Source organism: Cherax quadricarinatus, chromosome 74 (assembly GCF_038502225.1).
Source record: "Cherax quadricarinatus isolate ZL_2023a chromosome 74, ASM3850222v1, whole genome shotgun sequence".
NCBI lineage: Eukaryota > Metazoa > Arthropoda > Malacostraca > Decapoda > Parastacidae > Cherax > Cherax quadricarinatus.
In genome coordinates this window covers 16,923,979-16,937,315 of record NC_091365.1, presented here as the reverse complement: position 1 = coordinate 16,937,315, position 13,337 = coordinate 16,923,979, and the positions used below count along the sequence as shown (strand labels likewise).

Sequence of the window (13,337 nt, the reverse complement as noted above, 5' to 3'; positions counted from 1 at the left end):
CTATGACTGAAGAAATACTTCCTACTATCTCTCTGACTCATTTGTGTCTTCAACTTCCAATTGTGGCCTCTTGTTTCTGTGTCCCCTCCCTGGAACATCCTGTCTTTGTCCACCTTGTCTATTCCACGCAGTATTTTATATGTCGTTATCATGTCTCCCCTGACCCTCCTGTCCTCCAGTGTCGTAAGGCCGATTTCCCTTAATCTTTCTTCATAGGACATTCCCCTTAGCTCTGGAACTAACCTTGTCGCAAACCTTTGTACTTTCTCTAGTTTCTTGACGTGCTTTATCAAGTGTGTGTGAGTGTGTGTGTGTGTGTGTGTGTGTGTGTGTGTGTGTGTGTGTGTGTGTGTGTGTGTGTGTGTGTGTGTGTGTGTGTGTGTGTGGGGCCGTGTTAAGGGCAAACACTAGTTAGTACTCTCTCACCAACACCTCAGTTCAGTGCAAGCATCGTGTTGACGTGGATGGTTCATTCACTCGCTCACAGCGTGGCCGAGGTGAGGACATCTACAAGTGGGTCAGTACTGACAGTGACGGGGTGGTAGTACTGACAGTGACGGGGCTGGTAGTACTGACAGTGACGGGGTGGTAGTACTGACAGTGACGGGGTGGTAGTACTGACAGTGACGGGGCTGGTAGTACTGACAGTGACGGGGTGGTAGTACTGACAGTGACGGGGTGGTAGTACTGACAGTGACGGGGCTGGTAGTACTGACAGTGACGGGGTGGTAGTACTGACAGTGACGGGGTGGTAGTACTGACAGTGACGGGGTGGTAGTACTGACAGTGACGGGGTGGTAGTACTGACAGTGACGGGGTGGTAGTACTGACAGTGACGGGGTGGTAGTACTGACAGTGACGGGGTGGTAGTACTGACAGTGACGGGGCTGGTAGTACTGACAGTGACGGGGCTGGTAGTACTGACAGTGACGGGGTGGTAGTACTGACAGTGACGGGGCTTTTAGTACTGACAGTGACGGGGCTGGTAGTACTGACAGTGACGGGGTGGTAGTACTGACAGTGACGGGGTGGTAGTACTGACAGTGACGGGGTGGTAGTACTGACAGTGACGGGGTGGTAGTACTGACAGTGACGGGGTGGTAGTACTGACAGTGACGGGGCTGGTAGTACTGACAGTGACGGGGTGGTAGTACTGACAGTGACGGGGCTGGTAGTACTGACAGTGACGGGGCTGGTAGTACTGACAGTGACGGGGTGGTAGTACTGACAGTGACGGGGTTGGTAGTACTGACAGTGACGGGGCTGGTAGTACTGACAGTGACGGGGCTGGTAGTACTGACAGTGACGGGGTGGTAGTACTGACAGTGACGGGGCTGGTAGTACTGACAGTGACGGGGTGGTAGTACTGACAGTGACGGGGCTGGTAGTACTGACAGTGACGGGGCTGGTAGTACTGACAGTGACGGGGTGGTAGTACTGACAGTGACGGGGTGGTAGTACTGACAGTGACGGGGTGGTAGTACTGACAGTGACGGGGTGGTAGTACTGACAGTGACGGGGTGGTAGTACTGACAGTGATGGGGTGGTAGTACTGACAGTGACGGGGCTGGTAGTACTGACAGTGACGGGGCTGGTAGTACTGACAGTGACGGGGCTGGTAGTACTGACAGTGACGGGGTGGTAGTACTGACAGTGACGGGGTGGTAGTACTGACAGTGACGGGGTGGTAGTACTGACAGTGACGGGGTGGTAGTACTGACAGTGACGGGGTGGTAGTACTGACAGTGACGGGGGTGGGAGTACTGACAGTGACGGGGTGGTAGTACTGACAGTGACGGGGTGGTAGTACTGACAGTGACGGGGTGGTAGTACTGACAGTGACGGGGTGGTAGTACTGACAGTGACGGGGCTGGTAGTACTGACAGTGACGGGGCTGGTAGTACTGACAGTGACGGGGCTGGTAGTACTGACAGTGACGGGGCTGGTAGTACTGACAGTGACGGGGTTGGTATTGAGTTGATATCTGATGCTATTTTTTTTTTCAAGCTGAAAAAATTTGCAATTATCTACATAACTGGTATTGTCCATTACTTGTGGCGTCGTCCTGGTAGCGAGGTTTGAGGATACATCACCAGTACCTTGCTTAGTAAGTCATATGTTCTTCACTTATGTTCTTCACGGTGTAATTGAACCATTGTTATGTATAGTTATTGACACGTAATAAATTACTTGTAGCTAGGTCACATAAATAAGGTTTTTAAGTAAGCAATGATAGATTCAGTGGTAAAAATTACAATAAACAATTTATAACATGAAGTATAAATGAGTATTTTAAACAATAAAATTTAAACATTTCAATTACTAAGCAATATAGTTGTACAAATTTGTAGCATTACAGTGTATAACAAAATGATCAATATACTATATACAACCGTACAATTGTTGGTAAAGTCCCACACGTTCCCAAAATACATTTATATAAGTGAATAAGAGTTTCTGATGTGATAGAGTTCTCCCAGTTATATGGGGGAAGGTTAACTCAAGGTTGTACTCGGTGGCCTGGTGGCTAAAGCTCCCGCTTCACACACGGAGAGCCCGGGTTCGATTCCCGGCGGGTGGAAACATTTCGACACGTTTCCTTACACCTGTTGTCCTGTTCACCTAGCAGCAAATAGGTACCTGGGTGTTAGTCGACTGGTTTGGGTCGCATCCTGTGGGACAAGATTAAGGACCCCAATGGAAATAAGTTACAGTCCTCGATGACGCACTGACTTTCTTGGGTTATCCTGGGTGGCTAACCCTCCAGGGTTAAAAATCCGAACGAAATCTTATCTTATCTTAAAATTAACCCACATAATTCCTCTCAAGCTTCAGTGCCACAATGTGAAAAATTTCTCATAGTATTGACTTTAATCTTCCTTATGGAGGAATAAACACATTCTCCACTTGGTATATTCGTAATATTTTTTTATTGATTTGCTTTTAGATTTATATTTCTCTTTTGACATGCTTCAAAATGTCTCTGAAAAAAAGGTTTGTGATTTTATGGTCCTACTGAGGCGCTGGACCTGAAGCTTCAGCATTTGCAGTCCTTAATATAACCCTGGTGTAGCCTACTGGTATACGTCTTTCTTCCATTATATCTACTTCAGTGAGGAAGGAGTCTCTGGGCACTGGACTTCAGTGAGGAAGGGGTCTCTGGGCACGACTTCTGTGAAGAAGGAGTCTCTGGGCACTGGACTTCAGTGAGGAAGGGGTCTCTGGGCACTGGACTTCAGTGAGGAAGGGGTCTCTGGGCACGACTTCTGTGAGGAAGGAGTCTCTGGGCACTGGACTTCAGTGAGGAAGGGGTCTCTGGGCACTGGACTTCAGTGAGGAAGGGGTCTCTGGGCACTGGACTTCAGTGAGGAAGGGGTCTCTGGGCACTGGACTTCAGTGAGGAAGGGGTCTCTGGGCACTGGACTTCAGTGAGGAAGGGGTCTCTGGGCACTGGACTTCAGTGAGGAAGGGGTCTCTGGGCACTGGACTTCAGTGAGGAAGGGGTCTCTGGGCACTGGACTTCAGTGAGGAAGGGGTCTCTGGGCACTGGACTTCAGTGAGGAAGGGGTCTCTGGGAACTGGACTTCAGTGAGGAAGGGGTCTCTGGGAACTGGACTTCAGTGAGGAAGGGGTCTCTGGGCACTCGACTTCAGTGAGGAAGGGGTCTCTGGGCACTGGACTTCAGTGAGGAAGGGGTCTCTGGGCACTGGACTTCAGTGAGGAAGGGGTCTCTGGGCACTGGACTTCAGTGAGGAAGGGGTCTCTGGGCACTGGACTTCAGTGAGGAAGGGGTCTCTGGGCACTGGACTTCAGTGAGGAAGGGGTCTCTGGGCACTGGACTTCAGTGAGGAAGGGGTCTCTGGGCACTGGACTTCAGTGAGGAAGGGGTCTCTGGGCACTGGACTTCAGTGAGGAAGGGGTCTCTGGGCACTGGACTTCAGTGAGGAAGGAGTCTCTGGGCACTGGACTTCAGTGAGGAAGGGGTCTCTGGGCACTGGACTTCAGTGAGGAAGGGGTCTCTGGGCACTGGACTTCAGTGAGGAAGGGGTCTCTGGGCACTGGACTTCAGTGAGGAAGGGGTCTCTGGGCACGACTTCTGTGAGGAAGGAGTCTCTGGGCACTGGACTTCAGTGAGGAAGGGGTCTCTGGGCACTGGACTTCAGTGAGGAAGGGGTCTCTGGGCACTGGACTTCAGTGAGGAAGGGGTCTCTGGGCACGACTTCTGTGAGGAAGGAGTCTCTGGGCACTGGACTTCAGTGAGGAAGGGGTCTCTGGGCACTGGACTTCAGTGAGGAAGGGGTCTCTGGGCACTGGACTTCAGTGAGGAAGGGGTCTCTGGGCACTGGACTTCAGTGAGGAAGGGGTCTCTGGGCACGACTTCTGTGAGGAAGGAGTCTCTGGGCACTGGACTTCAGTGAGGAAGGGGTCTCTGGGCACTGGACTTCAGTGAGGAAGGGGTCTCTGGGCACTGGACTTCAGTGAGGAAGGGGTCTCTGGGCACTGGACTTCAGTGAGGAAGGGGTCTCTGGGCACTGGACTTCAGTGAGGAAGGGGTCTCTGGGCACTGGACTTCAGTGAGGAAGGGGTCTCTGGGCACGACTTCTGTGAGGAAGGGGTCTCTGGGCACTGGACTTCAGTGAGGAAGGGGTCTCTGGGCACTGGACTTCAGTGAGGAAGGGGTCTCTGGGCACTGGACTTCAGTGAGGAAGGGGTCTCTGGGCACTGGACTTCAGTGAGGAAGGGGTCTCTGGGCACTGGACTTCAGTGAGGAAGGGGTCTCTGGGCACTGGACTTCAGTGAGGAAGGGGTCTCTGGGCACTGGACTTCAGTGAGGAAGGGGTCTCTGGGCACTGGACTTCAGTGAGGAAGGGGTCTCTGGGCACTGGACTTCAGTGAGGAAGGGGTCTCTGGGCACTGGACTTCAGTGAGGAAGGGGTCTCTGGGCACTGGACTTCAGTGAGGAAGGGGTCTCTGGGCACTGGACTTCAGTGAGGAAGGAGTCTCTGGGCACTGGACTTCAGTGAGGAAGGGGTCTCTGGGCACTGGACTTCAGTGAGGAAGGGGTCTCTGGGAACTGGACTTCAGTGAGGAAGGGGTCTCTGGGCACTGGACTTCAGTGAGGAAGGGGTCTCTGGGCACTGGACTTCAGTGAGGAAGGGGTCTCTGGGCACTGGACTTCAGTGAGGAAGGGGTCTCTGGGCACTGGACTTCAGTGAGGAAGGGGTCTCTGGGCACTGGACTTCAGTGAGGAAGGGGTCTCTGGTCACTGGACTTCAGTGAGGAAGGAGTCTCTGGGCACTGGACTTCAGTGAGGAAGGGGTCTCTGGGCACTGGACTTCAGTGAGGAAGGGGTCTCTGGGCACGACTTCTGTGAGGAAGGGGTCTCTGGGCACGACTTCAGTGAGGAAGGGGTCTCTGGGGACGACTTCAGTGAGGAAGGGGTCTCTGAGCACTGGACTTCAGTGACCAAGGGGGTCTCTGAGCACTGGACTTCAGTGACCAAGGGGGTCTCTGGGCACTGGACTTCAGTGACCAAGGGGGTCTCTGGGCACTGTACTTCAGTGACCAAGGGGGTCTCTGGGCACTGTACTTCAGTGACCAAGGGGGTCTCTGGGCACTGTACTTCAGTGACCAAGGGGGTCTCTGGGCACTGGACTTCAGTGACCAAGGGGGTCTCTGGGCACTGGACTTCAGTGACCAAGGGGGTCTCTGGGCACTGGACTTCAGTGACCAAGGGGGTCTCTGGGCACTGTACTTCAGTGTCCAAGGGGGTCTCTGGGCACTGGACTTCAGTGACCAAGGGGGTCTCTGGGCACTGGACTTCAGTGACCAAAGGGGTCTCTGGGCACTGGACTTCAGTGACCAAAGGGTCTCTGGGCACTGGACTTCAGTGACCAAGGGGGTCACTGGGCACTGGACTTCAGTGACCAAGGGGGTCACTGGGCACTGGACTTCAGTGACCAAGGAAGTCACTGGGCACTGGACTTCAGTGAGGAAGGGGTCTCTGGGCACTGGACTTCAGTGACCAAGGGGGTATCTGGGCACTGGACTTCAGTGACCAAAGGGGTCTCTGGGCACTGGACTTCAGTGACCAAGGGGGTATCTGGGCACTGGACTTCAGTGACCAAAGGGGTCTCTGGGCACTGGACTTCAGTGACCAAAGGGGTCTCTGGGCACTGGACTTCAGTGACCAAATGGGTCTCTGGGCACTGGACTTCAGTGACCATGGGGGTCTCTGGGCACTGGACTTCAGTGACCATGGGGGTCTCTGGGCACTGTACTTCAGTGACCAAAGGGGCCTCTGGGCACTGGACTTCAGTGACCAAAGGGGTCTCTGGGCACTGGACTTCAGTGACCAAGGGGGTCACTGGGCACTGGACTTCAGTGACCAAGGGGGTCACTGGGCACTGGACTTCAGTGACCAAGGGGGTCTCTGGGCACTGGACTTCAGTGACCAAGGGGGTCTCTGGGCACTGGACTTCAGTGACCATAGGGGTCTCTGGGCACTGGACTTCAGTGACCAAAGGGGTCTCTGGGCACTGGACTTCAGTGACCAAAGGGGTCTCTGGGCACTGGACTTCAGTGACCAAAGGGGTCTCTGGGCACTGGACTTCAGTGACCAAAGGGGTCTCTGGGCACTGGACTTCAGTGACCATGGGGGTCTCTGGGCACTGGACTTCAGTGACCATGGGGGTCTCTGGGCACTGTACTTCAGTGACCAAAGGGGCCTCTGGGCACTGGACTTCAGTGACCAAAGGGGTCTCTGGGCACTGGACTTCAGTGACCAAAGGGGTCTCTGGGCACTGGACTTCAGTGACCAAGGGGGTCTCTGGGCACTGAACTTCAGTGACCAAAGGGGTCTCTGGGCACTGGACTTCAGTGACCAAAGGGGTCTCTGGGCACTGGACTTCAGTGACCAAGGGGGTCTCTGGGCACTGAACTTCAGTGACCAAAGGGGTCTCTGGGCACTGGACTTCAGTGACCAAAGGGGTCCCTGGGCACTGGACTTCAGTGACCAAGGGGGTCTCTGGGCACTGGACTTCAGTGACCAAAGGGGCCTCTGGGCACTGGACTTCAGTGACCAAAGGGGTCCCTGGGCACTGGACTTCAGTGACCAAGGGGGTCTCTGGGCACTGGACTTCAGTGACCAAAGGGGCCTCTGGGCACTGGACTTCAGTGACCAAAGGGGTCCCTGGGCACTGGACTTCAGTGACCAAGGGGGTCTCTGGGCACTGGACTTCAGTGACCAAAGGGGTCCCTGGGCACTGGACTTCAGTGACCAAAGGGGCCTCTGGGCACTGGACTTCAGTGACCAAGGGGGTCTCTGGGCACTGGACTTCAGTGACCAAAGGGGTCCCTGGGCACTGGACTTCAGTGACCAAGGGGGTCTCTGGGCACTGGTCAGTGACCAAAGGGGTACCTGGGCACTGGACTTCAGTGACCAAAGGGGCCTCTGGGCACTGGACTTCAGTGACCAAAGGGGTCTCTGGGCACTGGACTTCAGTGACCAAAGGGGTCACTGGGCACTGGACTTCAGTGACCAAGGGGGTCACTGGGCACTGGACTTCAGTGACCAAGGGGGTCACTGGGCACTGGGGCACCAACGAATGCTTCATGATATTTTTTTTCACTCAGCTACGAACGTTCATATTCTTCGTGTCTAAATACTTGATTGGAGAACTAAAGAATTTTCTGATAATTATTACCTCCTTTCAAGAAAGGTACCTTGATACTGGCGAAAGGCTCTTGATCCATGAAACTGGAGCTACTTTTTCCCGTTTCCAAGGTCACACATGATTGCCTCTCTCCTATGGGTTTAGCGCAACCACATAAATGTGATAATGATTATAATAATACTTAGACCAGTATTAAATTTATGGCAAGAGAGTAAACCCGCAAGGGATATACAGCTCCAAGGGCATGGAAGGTAATCATGTGTGATCCAAGGAAGCAGAGGATAGAGTTAATTACCTTAATTATGAGTCCCTTAATAACAAGCTTTGAAGAGCTGATATTAATAACCAACTTGTACAAATTGTTAAGTTATTATTTAGAGTAGAAAAAATACTAAGGTTAGTGAGTGAGCGAGTGAGTGAGCGAGTGAGGGAATGAGTGAGCGAGTGAGGGAATGAGTGAACGAGGGAATGAGTGAATAAGCGAGTGAGCGGGTGAATGAGCGAGTGAGCGAGTGAATGAACGAGTGGGTGAATGAGCGAGTGAATGAGTGAGCGAATGAGCGAGGGAATGAGTGAATGAGCGAGTGAGCGAGTGAGCTAGTGAGCGGGTGAATGAGCGAGTGAGTGAGTGAATGAACGAGTGGGTGAATGAGCGAGTGAATGAGTGAGCGAATGAGCGAGGGAATGAGTGAATGAGCGAGTGAGCGAGTGAGCTAGTGAGCGGGTGAATGAGCGAGTGAGTGAGTGAATGAACGAGTGGGTGAATGAGCGAGTGAATGAGTGAGCGAATGAGCGAGGGAATGAGTGAATGAGCGAGTGAGCGAGTGAGCTAGTGAGCGGGTGAATGAGCGAGTGAGTGAGCGAGTAAGTGAATGAGCGAGTGAATGAGCGAGTGAGCGAGCGAGTGAGCGAGCGAGTGAATGAAGGAGGGAGTGAGCGAGAGCGAGGGAATGAGCGAGCGAGTGAAAAGCGAGTGAGGGAATGAGCGAGTGAGGGAATGAGCGAGCGAGTGAGCGAGGGAATGAGCGAGTGAATGAGCGAGTGAGTGAGCGAGTGAGTGAGCAAGGGAATGAGTAAGCGAGTGAATGAGCGAGTGAGCTAGTGAGCGAGTGAATGAGCGAGTGAGTGAGCGGGTGAGTGAATGAGCTAGTGAGCGAGCGAGTGAATGAGCGAGTGAGCGAGCGAGTGAATGAGGGAGTGAGCGAGTGAGAGCGAGGGAATGAGCGAGCGAGTGAAAAAGCGAGTGAGCGAGTGAGGGAATGAGCGAGCGAGTGAGCGAGGGAATGAGAGTGAATGAGCGAGTGAGTGAGCAAGGGAATGAGTAAGGGAGTGAATGAGCGAGTGAGCTAGTGAGCTGGTGAATGAGCGAGTGAGTGAGCGGGTGAGTGAATGAGCGAGTGAATGAGCGAGTGAGTGAGCGAGTGAATGAGCGAGTGAGCGAGCGAGTGAATGAGGGAGTGAGCGAGCGAGTGAATGAGGGAGTGAGCGAGTGAGAGCGAGGGAATGAGCGAGCGAGTGAAAAAGCGAGTGAGCGAGTGAGGGAATGAGCGAGTGAGGGAATGAGCGAGCGAGTGAGCGAGGGAATGAGCGAGTGAATGAGCGAGTGAGTGAGCGAGTGAGCGAGCAAGGGAATGAGTAAGCGAGTGAATGAGCGAGCGAGGGAATGAGTGAATGAGCGAGCGAGTGAATAAGTGAGTGAGCAAGTGAGGGAATGAGCGAACGAGTGTGCGAGTGAATGAGCAAGTGAGCGAGTGAATGAGCGAGTGAGTGAGCAAGGGAATGAGTAGGCGAGTGAATGAGCGAGCGAGGGAATGAGTGAATGAGCGAGCGAGGGAATGAGTGAATGAGCGAGCGAGTGAATGAGCGAGCGAGTGAATGAGCGAGTGAGGGAATGAGTGAATGAGCGAGTGAGGGAATGAGTGAATGAGCGAGTGAGCGAGTGAATGAGCGAGTGAGCGAGTGAATGAGTGAATGAGCGAGCGAGTGAATGAGCGAGCGAGTGAATGAGCGAGTGAGCGAGCGAGGGAATGAGTGAATGAGCGAGCGAGCGAGTGAATGAGCTAGTGAGTGAGCTAGAGATTGAGAGAGTGAGCAAGCGAGTGAGTGAGTGTGGTGGAGGCATCACAGGTCACCCCACTGGAAATATGTCACTTTGACTTGTGTTATCCCAGGTTCTCTGCACATATGTTGTTATGTATGATAATTAATGTAACTGTATTTGTGTATACCTGAATAAACTACCTGATGCTTCTACTAATCATTTAATGCTGTTACATTTTTCTTTTATAATCTTCACTCTCTAAACTACAATTCAATTTATTAGGTATATCTGAATCCTCTCAAAATATTCTTTATGTGTACGAATTATAGCACTGAACAAAATATAATTCATAAACAAGACTTTATCTGCTTATCATCTTAAGGATTTGTACTAATTTTATACCTCTGGTGTATTTTCAGAAGATTTTAATATAGGGTACAGCTGAAAAGTCCGGCAAAAGGTGGTACATGAAGCAACAACTCATGTGAGATGGAGGATCTTTCTGGTTCACAAGACCCATTGTTTACTGACAACACTACAGACAACCAGCAAGTCAGAGTCAACACTGAACTACAGCTAGACGATGCAACACACACAATTGTGCAGTCGACAGTGAGCTCAAGTTAGTGATAAATGCATATATATATATATATATATATATATATATATATATATATATATATATATATACAGATTGGAGGGAGAGAGTATGGAGGAGGTGAATGTATTCAGATATTTAGGAGTGGACGTGTCAGCGGATGGGTCTACGAAACATGAGGTGAATCACAGAATTGATGACGGGAAAAGGGTGAGTGGTGCACTTAGGAGTCTGTGGAGACAAAGAACTTTGTCCATGGAAGCAAAGAGGGAAATGTATGAGAGTATAGTTGTACCAACACTCTTGTATGGGTGTGAAGCATGGGTGATGAATGTTGCAACGAGAAGGCTGGAGGCAGTGGAGATGTCATGTCTGAGGGCAATGTGTGGTGTGAATATAATGCAGAGAATTCGTAGTTTGGAAATTAGGAGGTGTGGGATTACCAAAACTATTATCCAGAGGGCTGAGGAGGGGTTGTTGAGGTGGTTCGGACATGTAGAGAGAATGGAACAAAACAGAATGAAAGTTAAGACACATGTGCAACATCTGGATATCTTTATTGTAGTAGACGTTTCGCCATCCAGTGGCTTTATCAATACAGATTCTAGGACATAATAGGAAGACAGTAGAACTATATACAAAAAATGAGGTAATCAGTCCCTCGGCCTTGGAGTTAGTGTTCACAGCATCGTGCTGTGAACACTAACTCCAAGGCCGAGGGACTGATTACCTCATTTTTTGTATATAGTTCTACTGTCTTCCTATTATGTCCTAGAATCTGTATTGATAAAGCCACTGGATGGCGAAACGTCTACTACAATAAAGATATCCAGATGTTGCACATGTGTCTTAACTTTCATATTGTCGGTATTTTATACCTTTCTTTAAAACAGAATGACTTCGAGTGTGTATAAATCTGTAGAGGGAAGGCGGGGTAGTGGTCGGCCTAGGAAGGGTTGGAGGGAGGGGGTAAAGGAGGATTTGTGTGCGAGGGGCTTGGACTTCCAGCAAGCGTGCATGAGCGTATTTGATAGGAGTGAATGGAGACAAGTGGTTTTTAATCCTTGACGTGCTGTTGGAGTGTGAGCAAAGTAACATTTATGAAGGGATTCAGGGAAACCGGCAGGTCGGACTTGAGTCCTGGAGATGGGAAGTACAGTGTCTGCACTCTGAAGGAGGGGTGTTAATGTTGCAGTTTTATAACTGTAGTGTAAGCATGCCTCTGGCAAGACAGTGATGGAGTGAATGATGATGCAAGTTTTTCTTTTTCGGGCCACTCTGCCTTGGTGGGAATCAGCCGATCTGTTAATAAAAAAATAATATGCAGAACAGCCACTGTGAAAAACAGTAGAATTCCAAATGCTTTCATGATTTCTCACATTACGAAGGAACTGTAAAAATAAAAGATAGGAAAGCATATAAGGGCGAAACTACATCTCAGGGTCACCTTACAACACCTGATGATATAGGTAGTCGAGGATCTTTCACACACAGCTTATATTCCACCCAAACTTCAAAAATTTAACTTGCCTAGTGTATCTTAAATTCTTCCCAAATTTGATTAATTATCAATGAGTCCAATTTGCATAATCCAAAAGCAATATTCATATTATTTTCAAAACTATTTTTATGAAATTTGATAGATTCTGCTGTATTTCTATCAACCATGGACCTGCTTGATACAACTTTTTCAACCTTTTAAAAATCAATTGGATGGTTAAAATATATCACATGAATAAACAAATCATTAGAATCCTGTCCACTTCTAATGCTATAATTATGTTGTTTTAATCTAAGTTCAAGACTTTTCTCAGTTTGACTATAATAAACATTATTACATTTTTTACAAGGAATCCTGTAGTTTTTAATTTAGTTTAATGTAGACACACACAGCATTTTTTGGGGCTTTTTTTTATTCATCAAAAGATTTTTAAATACAACTTTGATATTAAAATTCTTAAGTATAAAAGGTATATCCGGCAAATTTTCATGGTAAGGGAGAGTTAGTTAGTTAGTTAAAGATTAGCCGGTATTCTCCCGGCCCGGGCCTTGTCCAAGTGGTGGCCCGGCCTTGGCTCCCTCTTTAGGGAGGGTCTGAGACCTAAGTCTCCCATGGGAGGAGGCACAAGCACCTCCTCATCTTTGGGACCAACTGTCCCCAGGCCTAGCCACAAGCTAGGCCTCTCTGGTCTGCCATCCCCGCCCCAAGGGGGCTAATGGGAATGACAGTCTTATGAGCTAAAGGCTCAGGCTCAGGCACCTACCCTACCCTAGAAGGGCTGGGCATGGTGTCGATCGGTAAGGGAGAACTAACATTTTTAACTGAATAAGGCTAGTTGTCCTTTTTTAAATTGTAGAAAGTATTTATAGCAATTTTAAGATTTATCAATTAAGTGCTTTGAGTATGTTAGATCATTAGCTATATCATCAATCTTCAAGATTTCTTCATCAATGAACTCTGGGCTACAAAGCTCTCAAAAACACTGATGAAAATATAGAAAGTTTAGCTCTGTTATGGCGTGAAGAATATTAGTGCATATAGCAACAATTATTTGGTGGTTTTCTGTAAATTTAAAATTTAAAGTCATGGTTCACCTTAATAATTATAACATCGAGAAATGGTACTGAGTTATTTTGTTCAAATTCAACAGTAAAATTTACAGAATGAGCCAGACTATTTAATTTAATTTGAAAAGGTTTATATCTATATTTTTAGGTATTAGAAATAAAACATCAATAAATCTAGCTCTTGGAATTCAACTATTTTTTTACACTGGTTGTTCTAAATATTATGACATTACCTGTTTACTGTGATCTTACTACACACACACACACACACACACACACAGTGTAGTGGGTCACAAGCGCCAGGCTCCGAGGATCTTAGTGCTTTTAGGGCGTGTTTTATCAGCTAGAAAGCAACCAGTGTTAGTGACAACGTCAGTAGCAAGACAACCCTACAAGTGATAACCAATGTATTAGAAAAATAAATAAAAGAAGTAAAAGGCAGAAAACCTGAAAT

The 13,337-nt window shown here is 49.3% G+C and overlaps 1 protein-coding gene across 4 annotated transcripts in view; it reads left to right on the top strand.

The window, feature by feature from the left end:
• The first annotated feature begins 423 nt into the window (after positions 1–423).
• LOC128693460 (sodium/hydrogen exchanger 9B2-like) overlaps positions 424–13,337 on the top strand; it is a 107,096-nt gene continuing 94,182 nt past the window's right edge. For 2 of the 4 annotated variants that reach the window (XM_070100809.1, XM_070100812.1), the window contains exons 1-2: positions 424–497; positions 10,137–10,339. In XM_070100809.1, coding sequence (XP_069956910.1) covers positions 10,207–10,339 — 133 coding nt within the window. In that variant the 5' untranslated portion in view covers positions 424–497; positions 10,137–10,206. Of the gene's footprint in view, positions 498–1,957; positions 2,108–10,136; positions 10,340–13,337 lie in introns of those variants that run through there. The other 2 variants (XM_070100811.1, XM_070100810.1) reach the window with 2 other exon arrangements.